This window comes from Oncorhynchus mykiss, chromosome 7, assembly GCF_057628025.1.
Source record: "Oncorhynchus mykiss isolate SJ-2025 chromosome 7, ASM5762802v1, whole genome shotgun sequence".
NCBI classification, from domain to species: domain Eukaryota; kingdom Metazoa; phylum Chordata; class Actinopteri; order Salmoniformes; family Salmonidae; genus Oncorhynchus; species Oncorhynchus mykiss.
Window position 1 is genome coordinate 26,232,151 of NC_143028.1, and position 20,376 is coordinate 26,252,526.

Below are 20,376 nucleotides of genomic sequence, written 5' to 3' on the forward strand. Positions count from 1 at the left end.
TATTGGCATAAGAAGAGAGCATCCGCCATATCCCCGGTGAGTGCGGACTGCGCATATTCACACTTGATAATTGTTGGGTCAGCGCCACTTAAAAGTTTGTTTTTGGACAATAATTTCCACCTCCTGTTAAGACGGACATATTCTATTTGTGTCTCCCCTTCTTGTAGCCCTAATATAAGGGAAGAACTGTAGGGTTTCATGTCACAATCTGTGAAGACTCAAAGCATTAACTCATGAATTATTAACAACTCAGGGAGTAAAACTATCAGGAAACAAGGTAAGTGTGAAGTAACAATGTTTATTATAACCACAGGGGCAGGCAAACGACAGGTCAAGGCAGGCAGGGGTCGATAATCCAGAGTAGGAGCGAAGGTACAGGACGGCAGGCAGGCTCAAGATCAGGGACAGGCAGAGTTCAGTAATTCAGAGGTGGAGCAAAGGTACAGGACGGCAGGCAGGCTCAAGGTCAGGGACAAGCAGAGTTCAGTAATTCAGAGGTGGAGCAAAGGTACAGGACGATAGGCCTGAACCGGTTTTCCCCATTAAGCAGCGGGTCGGAGTCAGAGGCCGAGTCTTCTCTGGTCTCTACTCCTCCCGTTACGGGGTCTGAGACGCCGAAGCTTCCCACCATTAGCTCTGACAAATTGAAAACTCTAGTCATTGGCGACTCCATTACCCGCAGTATTAGACTTAAAACGAATCATCCAGCGATCATACACTGTTTACCAGGGGGCAGGGCTACCGACGTTAAGGCTAATCTGAAGATGGTGCTGGCTAAAGCTAAAACTGGCGAGTGTAGAGAGTATAGAGATATTGTTATCCACGTCGGCACCAACGATGTTAGGATGAAACAGTCAGAGATCACCAAGCGCAACATAGCTTCTGCGTGTAAATCAGCTAGAAAGATGTGTCGGCATCGAGTAATTGTCTCTGGCCCCCTCCCAGTTAGGGGGAGTGATGAGCTCTACAGCAGAGTCTCACAACTCAATCGCTGGTTGAAAACTGTTTTCTGCCCCTCCCAAAAGATAGAATTTGTAGATAATTGGCCCTCTTTCTGGGACTCACCCACAAACGGGACCAAGCCTGACCTGCTGAGGAGTGACGGACTCCATCCTAGCTGGAGGGGTGCTCTCATTTTATCTACCAACATAGACAGGGCTCTAACTCCTCTAGCTCCACAATGAAATAGGGTGCAGGCCAGGCAGCAGGCTGTTAGCCAGCCTGCCAGCATAGTGGAGTCTGCCACTAGCACAGTCAGTGTAGTCAGCTCAGCTATCACCATTGAGACCGTGTCTGTGCCTCGACCTAGGTTGGGCAAAACTAAACATGGCGGTGTTCGCCTTAGCAATCTCACTAGGATAAAGACCACCTCCATTCCTGTCATTATTGAAAGAGATCATGATACCTCACATCTCAAAATAGGGCTACTTAATGTTAGATCCCTTACTTCAAAGGCAATTATAGTCAATGAACAATAATCACTGATCATAATCTTGATGTGATTGGCCTGACTGAAACATGGCTTAAGCCTGATGAATTTACTGTGTTAAATGAGGCCTCACCTCCTGGCTACACTAGTGACCATATCCCCCGTGCATCCCGCAAAGGCGGAGGTGTTGCTAACATTTACGATAGCAAATTTCAATTTACAAAAAAAAAAATGACGTTTTCGTCTTTTGAGCTTCTAGTCATGAAATCTATGCAGCCTACTCAATCACTTTTTATAGCTACTGTTTACAGGCCTCCTGGGCCATATACAGCGTTCCTCACTGAGTTCCCTGAATTCCTATCGGACCTTGTAGTCATAGCGGATAATATTCAAATCTTTGGTGACTTTAATATTTACATGGAAAAGTCCACAGACCCACTCCAAAAGGCTTTCGGAGACATCATCGACTCAGTGGGTTTTGTCCAACATGTCTCTGGACCCACTCACTGTCACAGTCATACGCTGGACCTTGTTTTGTCCCATGGAATAAATGTTGTGGATCTTAATGTTTTTCCTCATAATCCTGGACTATCGGACCACCATTTTATTACGTTTGCAATTGCAACAAATAATCTGCTCAGACCCCAACCAAGGATCATCAAAAGTCGTGCTATAAATTCACAGACAACACAAAGATTCCTTGATGTCCTTCCAGATTCCCTCTGTCTACCCAAGGACGCCAGAGGACAAAAATCAGTTAACCACCTAACTGAGGAACTCAACTTAACCTTGCGCAATACCCTAGATGCAGTTGCACCCCTAAACACTAAAAACATTTCTCATAAGAAACTAGCTCCCTGGTACACAGAAAATACCCGAGCTCTGAAGCAAGCTTCCAGAAAATTGGAACGGAAATGGCGCCACACCAAACTGGAAGTCTTCCGACTAGCTTGGAAAGACAGTACTGTGCAGTACCGAAGAGCCCTTACTGCTGCTCGATCATCCTATTTTTCTAACTTAATTGAGGAAAATAAGAACAATCCGAAATTCCTTTTTGATACTGTCGCAAAGCTAACTAAAAAGCAGCATTCCCCAAGAGAGGATGACTTTCACTTTAGCAGTGATAAATTCATGAACTTCTTTGAGGAAAAGATTATGATTATTAGAAAGCAAATTACGGACTCCTCCTTAAATCTGCGTATTCCTTCAAAGCTCAGTTGTCCTGAGTCTGCACAACTATGCCAGGACCTAGGATCAAGAGAGACGCTCAAGTGTTTTAGTACTATATCTCTTGACACATTGATGAAAATAATCATGGCCTCTAAACCTTCAAGCTGCATACTGGACCCTATTCCAACTAAACTACTGAAAGAGCTGCTTCCTGTGCTTGGCCCTCCTATGTTGCAACAACTCACTGCCTTCCTGAAGACAAACAATGTATACGAAATGCTTCAGTCTGGTTTTAGACCCCATCATAGCACTGAGACGGCACTTGTGAAGGTGGTAAATGACATTTTAATGGCATCGGACCGAGGCTCTGCATCTGTCCTCGTGCTCCTAGACCTTAGTGCTGCTTTTGATACCATCGATCACCACATTCTTTTGGAGAGATTGGAAACCCAAATTGGTCTACACGGACAAGTTCTGGCCTGGTTTAGATCTTATCTGTTGGAAAGATATCAGTTTGTCTCTGTGAATGGTTTGTCCTCTGACAAATCAACTGTAAATTTCGGTGTTCCTCAAGGTTCCGTTTTAGGACCACTATTGTTTTCACTATATATTTTACCTCTTGGGGATGTTATTCGAAAACATAATGTTAACTTTCACTGCTATGCGGATGACACACAGCGGTACATCTCAATTAAACATGGTGAAGCCCCAAAATTGCCCTTGCTAGAAGAATGTGTTTCAGACATAAGGAAGTGGATGGCTGCAAACTTTCTACTTTTAAACTCGGACAAAACAGAGATGCTTGTTCTAGGTCCCAAGAAACAAAGAGATCTTCTGTTGAATCTGACAATTAATCTTAATGGTTGTACAGTCGTCTCAAATAAAACTGTGAAGGACCTCTGCGTTACTCTGGACCCTGATCTCTCTTTTGAAGAACATATCAAGACCATTTCAAGGACAGCTTTTTTCCATCTACGTAACATTGCAAAAATCAGAAACTTTCTGTCCAAAAATGATGCAGAAAAATTAATCCATGCTTTTGTCACTTCTAGGTTAGACTACTGCAATGCTCTACTTTCCGGCTACCCTGATAAAGCACTAAATAAACTTCAGTTAGTGCTAAATACGGCTGCTAGAATCCTGACTAGAACCAAAAAAATTGATCATATTACTCCAGTGCTAGCCTCTCTACACTGGCTTCCTGTCAAAGCAAGGGCTGATTTCAAGGTTTTACTGCTAACCTACAAAGCATTACATGGGCTTGCTCCTACCTATCTCTCTGATTTGGTCCTGCCGTACATACCTACACGTACGCTACGGTCACAAGACGCAGGCCTCCTAATTGTCCCTAGAATTTTTAAGCAAACAGCTGGAGGCAGGGCTTTCTCCTATAGAGCTCCATTTTTATGGAACGGTCTGCCTACCCATGTCAGAGACGCAAACTCGGTCTCAACCTTTAAGTCTCTACTGAAGACTCATCTCTTCAGTGGGTCATATGATTGAGTGTAGTCTGGCCCAGGAGTGGGAGGGTGAACGGAAAGGCTCTGGAGCAACGAACCGCCCTTGCTGTCTTTGCCTGGCCGGTTCCCCTCTTTCCACTGGGATTCTCTGCCTCTAACCCTATTACAGGGGCTGAGTCACTGGCTTTACTGGGGCTCTCTCATGCCGTCCCTGGAGGGGGTGCGTCACCTGAGTGGGTTGAGTCACTGATGTGGTCATCCTGTCTGGGTTGGCGCCCCCCCCCCCCCCCCCCCCCCCCTTGGGTTGTGCCGTGGCGGAGGTCTTTGTGGGCTATACTCAGCCTTGTCTCAGGATGGTAAGTTGGTGGTTGAAGATATCCCTCTAGTGGTGTGGGGGCTGTGCTTTGGCAAAGTGGGTGGGGTTATATCCTTCCTGTTTGGCCCTGTCCGGGGGTGTCCTCGGAGTGGGCCACAGTGTCTCCTGACCCCTCCTGTCTCAGCCTCCAGCATTTATGCTGCAGTAGTTTATGTGTCGGGGGGCTAGGGTCAGTTTGTTATATCTGGAGTACTTCTCCTGTCCTATTTGGTGTCCTGTGTGAATCTAAGTGTGCATTCTCTAATTCTCTCCTTCTCTCTTTCTCTCCCTCGGAGGACCTGAGCCCTAGGACCATGCCCCAGGACTACCTGACATGATGACTCCTTGCTGTCCCCAGTCCACCTGGCTGTGCTGCTGCTCCAGTTTCAACTGTTCTGCCTTATTATTATTCGACCATGCTGGTCATTTATGAACATTTGAACATCTTGGCCATGTTCTGTTATAATCTCCACCCGGCACAGCCAGAAGAGGACTGGCCATCCCACATATGCTCTCTCTAATTCTCTCTTTCTTTCTCTCTCTCGGAGGACCTGAGCCCTAGGACTATGCCCCAGGAATACCTGACATGATGACTCCTTGCTGTCCCCAGTCCACCTGACTGTGCTGCTGCTCCAGTTTCAACTATTCTGCCTTATTATTATTCGACCATGCTGGTCATTTATGAACATTTGAACATCTTGACCATGTTTTGTTATAATCTCCACCCGGCACAGCCAGAAGAGGACTGGCCACCCCACATAGCCTGGTTCCTCTCTAGGTTTCTTCCTAGGTTTTGGCCTTTCTAGGGAGTTTTTCCTAGCCACCGTGCTTCTACACCTGCATTGCTTGCTGTTTGGGGTTTTAGGCTGGGTTTCTGTACAGCACTTTGAGATATCAGCTGATGTACGAAGGGCTATATAAATACATTTGATTTGATTTGATTTGATTTAGGCAGGCTCAAGGTCAGGGACAAGCAGAGTTCAGTAATTCAGAGGTGGAGCAAAGGTACAGGACGGTAGGCAGGCTCAAGGTCAGGGACAAGCAGAGTTCAGTAATTCAGAGGTGGAGCAAAGGTACAGGACGCAGGCAGGCTCAGGGACGGGCAGAATGGTCAGGCGGGTACAGGGTCAGGACAGGCAAAGGTCAAAAACCAGGAGGACGAGAAAAAGAGAGGCTGGGAAAAGCCAGGCGCTGATAGGACGCACGCTGGTAAGCTTGGCAAACAAGACGAACTGGCGCAGACAGACAGAAAACACATCTATAAATACCCAGAGGATAAGTGGGGAAGATGGGCGACAGATCAGGGTGTGACAGTACCCCACTCCCTCTAGGGATGCCACCCTGGATGATCAGCTTTCATGCTCAAGTCGTATTTACAAAGTTGTTGTGAAGATGGGGAGAGGTGTCTGTTATAAAAACATGTTCATGTTTTGACACAAAGATCAACTGTACTAGTTGTTCAGGCTCTGGTCTTGTCCCGTCTTAATTACAGTCCGGTAACATGGTCAGGATCAGCAAAGAAAGACCTAGCAAAGCTGCAGCTTGCTCAAAACAAAGCATTAAGCCTTGCTCTTAACTGCACACACAGAACTAACATCAACAACACGCATGATAGTCTGTCAGGGTTGTGGAGAAATTTACTACGTCTATTCAAGTCTTTTTAATTAAGAAACATTTTTGTATTGAATATGCCTAACCACTCGTAGAATCAGTGCTTAATTTGAGCCCAGCACCTTTCAGATTTGACTTGGTTTGTTCTGGCACCTATTTGCCCAGATCCGGTACCACTCGCGGCATGATTGATTTATTATTTCACTGTTCGCACCGTAGACCTTCTAATAAAAGCGATCAGTATTTAATCAAGTTGCCTCCGCATTTTTTTCTCAATTTGTTCCGGTACCTCAGAGTCACCCGGACTGCGTATAATCTATTTGCATACACTTCGAACAGACATTCCGTACATACCCCACCAGACATGTCACTATGGGTTTCTTCAGAGTACCCAAACCAAAAACAGATTTCATGTGTCGCTCAGTTATGTATAGAGCCATGTCATCATGGAATGATCTGCCACCAGAGGTTACTCAGTTATGTATAGAGCCATGTCATCATGGAATGATCTGCCACCAGAGGTTACTCAGTTATGTATAGAGCCGTGTCATCATGGAATGATCTGCCACCAGAGGTTACTCAGTTATGTATAGAGCCATGTCATCATGGAATGATCTGCCACCAGAGGTTACTCAGTTATGTATAGAGCCGTGTCATCATGGAATGCTCTGCCACCAGAGGTTACTCAGTTATGTATAGAGCCATGTCATCATGGGAATGCTCTGCCACCAGAGGTTACTCAGTTATGTATAGAGCCGTGTCATCATGGAATGATCTGCCACCAGAGGTTACTCAGTTATGTATAGAGCCGTGTCATCATGGAATGCTCTGCCACCAGAGGTTACTCAGTTATGTATAGAGCCATGTCATCATGGGAATGCTCTGCCACCAGAGGTTACTCAGGCAAAAAGCAAGTTTAGCTCTAAAAAAACAGATAAAAACATATTGTATTACAGCCTCTCTCTTTCTAAAGATCTAACTTAACTGTAATGTAAATAAGAATATGAATACATGAAGTGTGTAAATAGTCTTTTTGTTGTCTCTTGGTGTCTTTCCTATATACACTGAACAAAAATATAAACGCAACATGTAAAATGTTGGTCCCATGTTTCTTGAACTGAAATAAAAGATCCCTGAAATTTTCCATACGCACCAAAAGCTAAATAATCATAACATTTAAAACTATATAAATATGAAAATAAGACTCATAAATATCAAAAAGTAAGAAAGTCAAATAGAAACAAATTGTAGTATATAAATACAATAAAATGATTATTTAATTATTACCCTATTGCTAGTTAAAAAGGTAAAATAAAACTAAATTGCAGAAATCCTATATCAAACAAATACACAAATAGAACCTGATTATTACACATCGAACAAGAAACACACAAACTGTCACACCCTGATCTGTTTCACCTGTCTTTGTGATTGTCTCCACCCCTCTCCACCCCCCTTTGTTCTCTGTTTGTCTGTTGACAGTTCGTCTTGTTTGTCAAGCCAACCAGCATTTTTGTGTCTCAGCTCCTGCTTTTCCCAGTCTCTCTTTTTCTCACCCTCCTGGTTTTGACCCTTGCCTGTCCTGACTCTGAGCCCGCCTGCCTGACAACTCTGCCTACCCTGAGCCTGCCTGCCGCCCGGTACCGTTGACCCACCTCTGGTTTACTGACCCCTGCCTGCCTGCCTTGACCTGGTTTACTGACCCCTGCCTGCCTGCCTTGACCTGTATTTTTCCTGCCCGTTGGATTATTAAACCATTGTTAATTTGACGTTGTCTGCATCTGGGTCTTTCCTTCATACCTGACACAAACTAAATTGCACAACTGCCATCTAAACCCTGACCTTTCTTGCCTTCCTTGATGCAAAGTAATCAATTACATCTTAAGAAATCTGCCCAGCAATTGCATGGTTAATACTGACGACAGTAAGGCCACTAAGGTGTTCCTGTGACATGGTGGACCTCGGGTAGCATTTGATGAGCTTCAGCTTTGACAAGCTCCTCTCTGCTTCAGCCACAGTCACTGGAAGAGTAAGACCAATTCTGAGAGCAGTCCACAAATTTTGATACATTTCTGAGAGCTCCCCTTCGTGTATACATATCAGCAGCTCAAGTAAGGTCATGGTCTTCAATGGCAAGTCAAGCAAGTTCTTCAGTTCCTGTACAAGCTCTCTGCCATCCAAGTCTGAATGTTCTTTATAGTGTAGTGTCATACTAAGAGCATCACATTGTTCTGTCAGCTCCTCATTTTAGAGACTTTGGAAGGTTGACAGCACTCAAAACTTCTCTCCCACATTTTCCAATGTGGAAAATCTTTCCTGAATGGCTAAGGTTGCAGCATCAACAACGACATTGAAAAATGTCACCTCCAGCTTCTCCAGGGCATTACTCAAAGGCTCATGAATGATTCTTATGAAAAATGCCGCTTTGTGGACCTCAGACTTTTTTGTTGTAGAATGGCCTCTACATTCATACCCTCGCAAATATCCTTGGCTGACATTTGTGCAGTCATAAAGCCCTGTCAGTCAGTCTTCTGAGAAGACTGACTGCAACATCCACATGCATACTGGGAGACTGCATCAGCTTGATCACATGTTGTATCTGGCTCAAGATGTCCTACAACACCCCTGTACAGATGCTGAAGTGGTATAATCCCACCTCCTCTGACAAGGACTGGGCCTCAAACTTTACCACAGGGTCTTTGGTTTGATCCCTCACCTCAATCTGTGCCTCTCTCAATGCCGCTGCCCGATACCTCAGTGGCTCGACACGCTTGACTTTACTCTCCCACCTTGTCTCAGTCGACATCTTCAAAGTGCTGTCCACATGTTTTTTCAAAATGGCCCATCACTGTGTGGAGGCGTGGAGAACATGGCGTGGAGAACATGGTGTACAGTTTGTGTAAGATAGTAACCTGTGGCATCGACAGAACTTTTGGCAGAATCAGCCACAACCAGGTTCAATGTGTGAGCCCCACATAGAGCTCTTGGATTCATTTCCAGGAGTCTGGCTTGGACACCTTTGTTTTTGCCTCTCATGTTGGCCCCATTATCATAAGACTGTCCTCTGCAGTCCTCAAAATAAATAAAAATTGCTCCTCTAATCTTTTGAGAATCAGGGATGCCAAATGTTGGCCTGTGGACTCCATAACATTTTCCTTTATGTGGGGCTTCTCCTTCAGTGACAATTCTAATCACAACTGTTCAGTGTGGCTGACAGGGATGCAATCTAGAATGATAGAGAAGAATTTTGCCAGCTTGATGTCCCACACCATTATTGAAATGATCTTGCTGCTCAACAAATTTGGTGGCCAAAGTAGCTGGTGACCCGAGGTCCCTTTTTGGACACGGCTAAAACGCCCCTTGTGCCTAAATGACATGCTAGCAACAGATCTGTTGTAACTAGCTAGCTACATTATTAAGCTTGCTGTGTTCTAAGTTGGGAGTAATTTTACAGCTTGCATTAATGGAGTCACCTTTCTATAACTAAATAGTGGATTACAAATAAGACTGATAGCCTGTGACATCTGACAAAACGCTGTCTACTACCTTAGATACGGATAACTGAGCGGAGCCGCAGGCTAAGGCACTGCATCTCAGTGCAAGAGGAGTCACTACAGTCCCTGGTTCGATTCCAGTCTTTATCACATCTGGCTGTGATTGGGAATCCCATAGGGCAGCGCACAACTGGTCCAGCGTCGTCCGGGTTTGGCCTTCATTGGAAATAAGAATTTGTTCTTAACGGACTACCTTCATTTTATTTAACTATCAGAGATTGCACACGTTTTGAATGGTTTACAATTTAGTACTCTGGTGTTTGCCTGTCCAGCTAGTGAACAAAATTTTGTAAATGCAAGAATTGGCATTGCCAAGAAACGGAAGTGGTCAGAAGAAATATACACCATGTAAAACCCAGCTTTTCCCTCGACAGAGATTTATAATCTCAAACTAAAGCAGCACCTACACGTTGTGTAGAAAGTGCATGAGCCACAGAAGCGTGGTGTAGGTCCAGTGCAGAATAACATTGTCACACGTAGTATCGGATTAAAACATGGGTTTGTTTATTCAGTACACCAGTGTTTATTAAATATTTACACACCAAAGTGTAGAGAACCTATAACGTGACAGATTCACAACAGCACAAGATGGTTGCAGGAACATACAATGACTCCGGTTGAGAATCCCCTCAGAAGAACTGGTTAGCCACTATACAAGTGTTTCCCCCCAAAAAATGTGCCGTTGGGGTTACTGGAGTTGGGAAACACTTGACCACAACCTGGACACATTTCGTTTGATTACAGTTCAAAACAAGTTGAGGTTGTGTTTACATCCTTCCCTTTTGGCAGAGAATCTCTTTTTTGAAAAGTGAATTAGGGCAACCATATCTTAAATGCATGTGAGGTTTTTTAAAATTTATTAAAGATGGACAATTGCAAATCAGAGGGGTCAGAGTTCGAGCCGAGCAGCCACATGGGCAGGCAGAATGCAGCTGTCCAGGTCTTTACTTGGGGGGCCTGTAAGCAATCTTCCTGCTCTTCAGCACAGACCACCTGTGCCTCTTCATGTAATAGACCAGAGGGACCAAGATGGCGGAACCCATGAGCAGCTGGGGGAAGAAAGAGTTTGAGTGAATTGGATAACTCCAGTCTTTTTAAATTCTATTAAATGATGTTTGATACATATGAAATTAAATGCAATGAATATATGAAAGCACTACTTGTCATGTATTAAAACAGTGATCAGTGATTCTTAGTCAATCACTAAACATTTCAGTAAAAAAATAATAAAGGCTTGCACTCCTACTTATTATTATTATATTTTTTATTTGTCTTGCGCTGTTGGCGGTAGGTGCACTTGATTCAGAAGCCCGACGCACCAGGTAGGCAAAATGTTCCCATTTGTCTGAAGGGACAAACTCCGCCTGCCTGGCAGACCAGGAGAGCTGTGGCTAAATCAAGTGTGCCTACTTCGCTGAGCAATTGGACAGCTCAAATCACTGTGCCTACAGCTTCCACGACCCAAGAGCAAAGTTCAATACTAGCCTACGTGAGATTTTATAACTTTAAAAACCATGACCAGAAAGAATAAAGCATAGAACTGCTGTTTTTATGAGTTCACGTTTAAGTTTATTCAACACTTTTTCTAAACATAAAAATACGCTTCTCCCTACTTCTACTCGCTCTGCAATTCATTAATTGCAGCTAGTCGTGTCCATTTGAATAAAGGAATAACATGAATTTGCGCCTGAAGCTAAAATAAATGCAGTGAGACTAAAGTTTCACCATCAGGTGGAAAGTGTCCCCTCTCTCTGGCCAGTCTCACATGAGGAAAGGAGAGCGCTCTCCCTTCCTCTCTCGGCTGAGACGGACCAGATGCAAGTTTACCGTCTGTCCAGTAAAATAAAAAAGCTAATTATTTATGCTCAGCTGTGGCTCGCAAGTGATATAGCAGCTGATCTATTTTGTCATCAAAGCTTGAGTTTTGAAATATAATATGGTCTGAGAAGAACAATATTAGCAGGCCAAGCATAAATATTAATTTAACTATCAACATTTGATAAACTTGACTGCATTTGAAATTATAGTAACACCATTAAGTTACAAAAGTATTTGCAAGAATTACAAGGCATGCCTCAAGAGTCCCTGGGGTGGAGAAAGCAAGAGTATCTCACCAGAGCAGGTCAGGAACAAAGAAAAAGGAGGACAATGAATCTAAGACCTGTTTATAAGCATCCAAGTTGTTTGGATTCAGAATTGTTGACCAAAAGGATACTGTAAAAGTCAACTTCCAATCAGATAGACTTAGATGATGTAAAGACAACAGAACCTCTACTACCCAGAGGTATGACAAGAGGGGGTTGGTGAGATAAGGCAGCATTCCTAAGACAGCACAAAGGAAATTCTGATATACAGTGTAAAGCAGTCGTGTCAAACTAATTCCCTGTAGGGCGTAGTGTCGGCAGATTTGTGGTATTTCCCTTAAATGAAGACCTCTACAACCAGGTGAGGGGAGTGATTGACTAATTAGTGACCTTAGTTCATCAATGAAGTACAAGGGAGGAATGAAAACCCAAAGATCCTCGGCCCTCCGTGGAATGAGTTTGACACCTGGTGTAAAGAGTCACTTCGGGGGAGGGGCCATCCTACAGCCAATGTGCTGTGATAATGTAATGTAATAGACCTACTGCACAAACCTCATTCCTAGAGAACTGTTTTTATTAGGTTAATGTTGCATAGGCTTACATTTATCATGTTTAAAACAAAGAAATCTGAGCGGTAGATCCCCTCTTGCTTCTAGTGACCAATATTTTCATTTTTTTAATGGAAATAAAGGAAGCACTACTGAGGCAAATCCCCTCTTTGGATTGCTTGACAGCAAGCAATGCCCCACATACAGTGCCTTGCGAAAGTATTCGGCCCCCTTGAACTTTGCGACCTTTTGCCACATTTCAGGCTTCAAACATAAAGATATAAAACTGTATTTTTTTGTGAAGAATCAACAACAAGTGGGACACAATCATGAAGTGGAACGACATTTATTGGATATTTCAAACTTTAACAAATCAAAAACTGAAAAATTGGGCGTGCAAAATTATTCAGCCCCCTTAAGTTAATACTTTGTAGCGCCACCTTTTGCTGCGATTACAGCTGTAAGTCGCTTGGGGTGTGTCTCTATCAGTTTTGCACATCGAGAGACTGAAATGTTTTCCCATTCCTCCTTGCAAAACAGCTCGAGCTCAGTGAGGTTGGAAGGAGAGCATTTGTGAACAGCAGTTCAGTTCTTTCCACAGATTCTCGATTGGATTCAGGTCTGGACTTTGACTTGGCCATTCTAACACCTGGATATGTTTATTTTTGAACCATTCCATTGTAGATTTTGCTTTATGTTTTGGATCATTGTCTTTTTGGAAGACAAATCTCCGTCCCAGTCTCAGGTCTTTTGCAGACTCCATCAGGTTCTTTTCCAGAATGGTCCTGTATTTGGCTCCATCCATTTCCCCATCAATTTTAACCATCTTCCCTGTCCTGCTGAAGAAAAGCAGGCCCAAACCATGATGCTGCCACCACCATGTTTGACAGTGGGGATGGTGTGTTCAGCTGTGTTGCTTTTACGCCAAACATAACGTTTTGCATTGTTGCCAAAAAGTTCAATTTTGGTTTCATCTGACCAGAGCACCTTCTTCCACATGTTTGGTGTGGCTTGTGGCAAACTTTAAAACAACACTTTTTATGGATATCTTTAAGAAATGGCTTTCTTCTTGCCACTCTTCCATAAAGGCCAGATTTGTGCAATAAACGACTGATTGTTGTCCTATGGACAGAGTCTCCCACCTCAGCTGTAGATCTCTGCAGTTCATCCAGAGTGATCATGGGCCTCTTGGCTGCATCTCTGATCAGTCTTCTCCTTGTATGAGCTGAAAGGTTAGAGGGACGGCCAGGCCTTGGTAGATTTGCAGTGGTCTGATACTCCTTCCATTTCAATATTATCGCTTGCACAGTGCTCCTTGGGATGTTTAAAGCTTGGGAAATCTTTTTGTATCCAAATCCGGCTTTAAACTTCTTCACAACTGTATCTCGGACCTGCCTGGTGTGTTCCTTGTTCTTCATGATGCTCTCTGCGCTTTTAACGGACCTCTGAGACTATCACAGTGCAGGTGCATTTATACGGAGACTTGATTACACACAGGTGGATTGTATTTATCATCATTAGTCATTTAGGTCAACATTGGATCATTCAGAGATCCTCACTGAACTTCTGGAGAGAGTTTGCTGCACTGAAAGTAAAGGGGCTGAATAATTTTGCACGCCCAATTTCAGTTTTTGATGTGTTTAAAAAGGTTTGAAATATCCAATAAATGTCGTTCCACTTCATGATTGTGTCCCACTTGTTGTTGATTCTTCACAAAAAAATACAGTTTTATATCTTTATGTTTGAAGCCTGAAATGTGGCAAAAGGTCGCAAAGTTCAAGGGGGCCGAATACTTTCGCAAGGCACTGTAGATCTACCACTTCAAGAGTGCTAAATGATTTGGTCAAACAGTTGAAAGAGGTGTATTTACTAAAAACCAAACGGAAGTAAATGGACCGAAATAAAGAGGGACTACCTGAAATTGAAAATAAACTTGTTTTCGTCGCAAAACGTCCTGCTACGGTTTGCACTAATGAATACACCCCAGGTTGAGAATACATTTCTGATGCTAGTTCTATTACGCCAGAGGGCGGCACCCCCTCCCAGCTTACCTTCAGGCCCATGCGTTTGCGCTGGTCGTGCTCAGGCTCGGCTGCCCACCGGAGGAAGGTGCACACATCCTTGGCCACCTGGCTCATGGTGGCTGGGGTTCCTGTCACATGAGAATGGAAGGTTTTACTTGCAATGATTGTAATATGTGGTTGTCTTATCTACCGTAGTTGAATGCACTAAGTTGCTCTTGTTGAGAGCGTCTGCTAAATGACAAAAATAGAAAATGTCACTTTCACTATATCAAATCATAAGTATGACTCTATACAGACACCAGAATCTAGACATTCAGCCTGTCATGTCAACGGTTAAAATGGAGTCCTAGGAGCACAATGTATAAAAATTACTTCATGAATTGATTTATCCATTATTTCAAGTTAGTGATCCCAAGAAGGGGGAATCCTACTGACCGTCCTCGAATTCCAGGACCTCATTGTAGATAGGGGGAGCCATGCCGATGGCCTGGCCTGGAAAGTAGGGGTTGTAGTAGAGGCCCTCTCTCACCTCCACTCCAGCAGGGGGCTCACAGTAACCCGTCAGCAGGGAGAATACATAGTCTTCACCTCCATGTCTGGAGCAATGGAGAGAAACAACTTAGGACAAGGCAATCTAAGGTACGATATCATTGTATGATTAATAGGAGTGGAGTGTCTTGCTGTGGATTTACGAAAGTATATTATCCTGCTCCATAGACAGTAAAAACATATTTTGGGTAAGAAAAGGTTACAATATATTGTACCTTAAATCTAACGTTTCGTTTACTGTCGATATGACCCATCACCAGATACTCTGACGTTAGCAACAAAGTACCTGGCATTGACGATGTAGCTGAGATCTGGTGGCAAGGCTCCGCCGTTGGCCGCACGGGCAGCCTCTGGGTTGGGGTATGGCTTGGGGAAGTAGTCGGAGAGCTTTCCTGGACGGGTAAACATCTCCCCCGACTCGTCAGGGCCATCCACCACCTCAATCTGAGCGGAGAACACAGACGGCGGTCAGTGACTTGGAGAAGGCCCAAGATGTCCCTAGAAACTGATCGGTTTGCATTTCCGCTCATAATGGTTAATGTTAGGACAGGGAAAACTGATCCTGTAACTGTGCTCAGGTGCAAGTTCTAGCCAGAGCAACTGATACACTCATCTAAGGTCATGACCTAGTTGAATCTAATGGCCAAGGACACAGCCTTACCTCCTCAGCCAGAACCTTAACTTCGGCCTCTGTGTGCGACACTCCAACCAAGTTACGGAAGGCCAGGTACTCCATGCTGTGACACGCTGAACACACTTGCTTGTACACCTGATATCCACGACGGATGCTGCAATATAAAGAAAACAGTTACGATCCATTTCATCCAGTCCTCCTTGTCAGGCAAATATGATCTAGTTTGTATTAACAAGATTCTGTAACACTACTTGACACCCAGAGTTATAACATGTTATGACACGGTCATTACCATGTTATAACAGTTGACAAACCTGTCATAACCTGTTATAATATGGTCCTAACACTGTCGACACATTTCTCCCAGTTGTGACATATTGCGTTATTTTATGGCGGGTTATGAGACCAACATAGGAGTGTCAAAACCCACAAAACTTCCCACACAAGGTAAAACATTCCATTACACCATAGCCTAACAGAGTGTGTGTGTGTGTGTGTGAGATATATTTTTTTTTTAATTGACCATGTTAAATTATCATCGTAATTGAGCACATATCGATGTCAGACATGTACCATGGATGATGGATGAATGCAGGAGCAGATTTCAGGAGCAGGACAAGACACCCTCTTTGTGATTGATATAAGGGCATGTACGTGATAGGCCTATCTGGCTTATATGATTATGATGGTCATAATGCTTCTTGACAGTGTCATAAAGTGTATTTTCTTAGTCCAAGTAAAGTGACAGATGGTCATAATGCTTCTTGACAGTGTCAGTTTATTTTCTATAAGTTACTTAAAATATTATGAAAAAAACATGAAAGAATTCATTATAACAAAGGATTTAAGGAACAAACTTTCAAACGAAAGGAAACTTCTTGGCAGAAAAAAAATAACTGGGTTTTGACACTTTAGTAGGTGTCATAACCAGCCATAAAATAAAGCAATGTCACAACAGGTGTAAATATGTGGTTCATGACAGTGTTATGGCCATTTATGAAAGGTTATGACAACTTATGCGAGCTGTTATAACATGTTATGACACTGGGTGTCAAGTAATACTGAAGAATTCCTAAGAAAAATGATATTTCCCTAAAATGAACAGAAACAAAGTCTCAAATTAAATGTTTCGTTGCAAGCACCGGAAAAAGCCTGAGTGATAACATTACTGTACAATGTTACATGCAATTACACAATTGTGTGTCCTTGGTTAGGAGTTAGCTTGTACCTGCCGTGGTCAAGGGCTGACAACATGCCGCTGTGGGTCCAGGGGTAGTTGGGGGGGTGGAGCTCCAGGTCTGAGGCCTTAACAGACTGCTGTAGCATCAGAGCAATCCCGGCCCCACTGGTTGTCAACACACCAAACATTGTCAGGGCCACCTTCTTTGACCTGGGTAGACTGGCAAACGACATGTTGACCTGTCGAGGAAGAGAGTTGACATAAGATGACGAATGTTGCTAGCTCCCGACACCCTCAGGGTTGCATAATTTGTCATCCAAAGCATCCATGTGAGGTGTTCTTCACAATAACTTTTGATGTGACCAAAATTACTTTAATATTGGGGTCAATCTTTGTTGGTTCATGATATCACTGAATATGCATCTAATGTCAAGTCAAAGGCATACAGCCGAGTGGTTATGAAACTGCCCTTATACCCTGTGTCTCACCAGATACCAAAGGAGTGAGACTTCTAGCATCACAAGTAGCAACATAAGGCCAACGTTAATGATAACCACACATTAACAAGTGTTGTCATGTAGTTAGGAAGACGTTTCCCAGTTTAGAGCCTCACCTATAGATAGTAGTGTATCTAGCCAGTATCAAATCAGTCGTTTTTATAAATAAAATCTAGCTAGCTAAGTTAAGTCTAGCTATCTATGTCAATTCAAACTACACCTCTGGCTCTGTAAACTAACGTTAGCCTGATACAATCACATTGCTGGATAGCTGGCTAACGTAACATGGGTTTTGCTTTCCAGCTAGCTTCCTAATGAGCTAACGTTACTTTTGTAATCAACCTGATGATTAAATGGCAAGAAAAGCAGACATTAGCTAACTAGACTGTTAACGGAACCTGACATGGCATTATCCCCCATCAACTGGCGACGATCTGTTCGAATGCTAACAAACACCCAATACGATGTTCAATCTGCCATCGCTTCAAAATAGCAAGGATAACATACTGGGTAGTGCCTTAAGAATGTAGCAAGCTAGCTCACATTAACGTTAGCATTGCACGAGTGACCTTGCCTGTTAGCTACAGTACTAACGTTACCCGGCTAGCGGTCAGGGTGGCTTTGAAAGTGTTACCTTTCCTACAAAAAAAAGCAGGCAGAAGCGAGCATAATCCCAATACAGCATTGAGAGGATAAACATATCATACCCGAGGGGCCTTGATCGTTTTTGGCGTGCATAGTAGGGCTCTTCCAGTCCCCGACAGCACGACCACTCGTAGCGCCGCCATCTTCCTGCCTCGAAAGACAGCGGAACGCCAATTTATGTGAAGCCAGCCACAATTACGTCAGAAATTGCGTTGCGCGTTATTCCGCCTGAGCCTGATTCTGGGATGTCACTAGTTACACACCGGCATAAACCCCGCCTATTTCTACAATTTATCTTCTTGACATGGGATTTAAACCTAAATGTGAATTAAGACCAAAAAGTACATTTATGTATTTTTACGATATGGCCAATTTTGACTTGGTGGCTATGGTAACTAGTGGAAACGCTGATTCCGTTGATGCCGCGTTCAAGACAACTGGGAACTCTGAAATCTCCAACCTCAGCGGTGTCAAGACAACTGGAAATTGGAAAAAACAAGCAGCGAATGGGAGAAATATTTTGAATGGTCATCCAACTCGGAATTCCAAGTTGGAAACTCAAGAGTGCAAATTATACCATGACGCATTTTTTTCTTCTCTGTTTTTCCACGGACCTACTATGTAGGCTTACATTTGTTTATGGGCATAATAGTGAATGTGCATGTTCGTCCACTCCAAAATAATTTAACTCGTGCCATTTGATGAATGGAAATAAATAAACATCTGTTACAAAACAGGAAACAGTGTAATGACATTCCCTGCTGACAAAAGTACCTTTTTTGTAGAAAGAAAAGTTGGGACACCTGAAAAGGGACTGAGATACGGGACCAGAGACAGAAGAGGGAGCGAGACACACCACTCGCTGTTTTTTCACCCATTTTTATAAATCATGATTAATGATGAAGAGAAGAGAAGTTTATCCGGGGATATATACACCAGCCCAATTTTTCAGTTTATGATTTGTTAAAAAAGTTTGAAATATCCAATAAATGTCGTTCCACTTCATGATTGTGTCCCACTTGTTGTTGATTCTTCACAAAAAAATACAGTTTTATATCTTTATGTTTGAAGCCTGAAATGTGGCAAAAGGTTGCAAAGTTCAAGGGGGCCGAATACTTTCGCAAGGCACTGTACATGTGTATGTGTGTATGTATGTGTATGTATGTATATGTATGTATGTGTGTATGTATGTATATGTGTATGTGTGTATGTGTGTGCATGTGTATATATATATATATATATATATATATATATATATATATATATATATATATGTGTATATATTTTTATTAAACATATTTTTTTTTTATTGGGGGGAACGTTTAATTTAACAAATCCTTGTTCCGATCTCCTGACCCACAGTATGTAAAGGTACGGCTGACTATGTTGATTGCGGATGATTTATTTTTTGACCGGCAGTGCTTAGCAATATAATCTTGAGGCTATATCTTGCTTATCTCTGGGATTGACCCAGGATGACGCTTAAATGCGCAATATGTTTAAGTTGCAACTTATTCTGTTTAGGTTTATTAGATGCTAACTGAACACTTAACTCGCGGGAGCCTCCTCAGTTCATATGTTAGTAGAAGTTCTAGGATAGTGAGAGGTGAACGTATAGTTGGGATTTAATTTTTGTTTTACCTCTTGTTCGAGGTTGCACCATGCTTTTTTGGCATCGGCCAGACAATGTGTTTATTATTTTTATTTTTCCTTTTTTTTCTCTCCTGTTTGTGCATGCCTGTTATATGTGGGTTGATGGGGGGGGGGGGGGGGGGTAAGTGTTGGGGAAATTAGGGGAACAGGGTGGGAAGTAAAGGTGCTTGCAGGGGGGGAGGGGTGGGTTGGATACTGCTCGGGTGTAGGTGCTACATATGCTGATCGTGATGGTTTGGTGCGCTTTCTTACCTTTTTATCAAGTTACATGGTATGCAGGCCACCATAGGAACTACAAATGAGAGGAGGGCGGGGCTTACATTCACTTCCTGGAATGTCAAGGGTTTAAACGAACCAATTAAGAGGGGCAAGGTCCTAGCCCACTTGAAAGCACTCCCGTCTGATATTATATTTTTGCAAGAAACCCATCTGAAGAATAACTCTTATAGCAGACTTAAGTGTAGGTGGGTGGGGCAAGTGTATCACTCTAACTTCTCTGCCAAAACGAGAGGCACAGCGATTCTGGTACGGAAAGGAATTCCCTTTCTACATAAAACCACTATTGCGGATAAAGAGGGTCGGTATGTGATCGCAAAAGGAGAAATCCACTCTACCTCAGTAACTCTACTAAATATCTATGGGCCAAACATTGACAACCACTCTTTTTTCAAAAGAGTCCTTGCCCTGATTCCAGATATCTCCCATACTAACCTGGTCATTGGAGGGGACCTTAACTGTGTGCTAGACCAATATTTGGATAGATCCTCTACCCGGCGAACCCCTACCTCCTATTCAAGCGAATTCTTGAATACCTACATAAAAAATTCGAACTTATTTGATATATGGAGGATCGCTAACCCTACGGGTAGGGAATACTCCTTTTACTCTCATATTCACAAGGTTTACACTCGAATGGACTACTTTTTGTTGGATGCTAGACTACTCCCCTATACCTGTAATGTGAGGTATCATGATATTATAAT

At 43.1% G+C, this 20,376-nt stretch overlaps 1 protein-coding gene across 1 annotated transcript; it reads right to left on the minus strand.

Annotated features, from left to right (window-relative positions):
• Nucleotides 1-10,061: 10,061 nt before the first annotated feature.
• Nucleotides 10,062-18,244, minus strand: LOC110527651 (cytochrome c1, heme protein, mitochondrial). Its single transcript, XM_021609065.3, has 7 exons — nucleotides 17,803-18,244; nucleotides 16,647-16,837; nucleotides 15,446-15,572; nucleotides 15,071-15,228; nucleotides 14,671-14,831; nucleotides 14,263-14,363; nucleotides 10,062-10,628 (listed from the first exon to the last, which is right to left on the minus strand). The coding sequence occupies exons 1-7, from the start codon at nucleotides 17,881-17,883 to the stop codon at nucleotides 10,524-10,526; spliced, it is 924 nt and encodes a 307-aa protein (XP_021464740.1). The 5' UTR covers nucleotides 17,884-18,244; the 3' UTR covers nucleotides 10,062-10,523.
• Nucleotides 18,245-20,376: the final 2,132 nt, after the last annotated feature.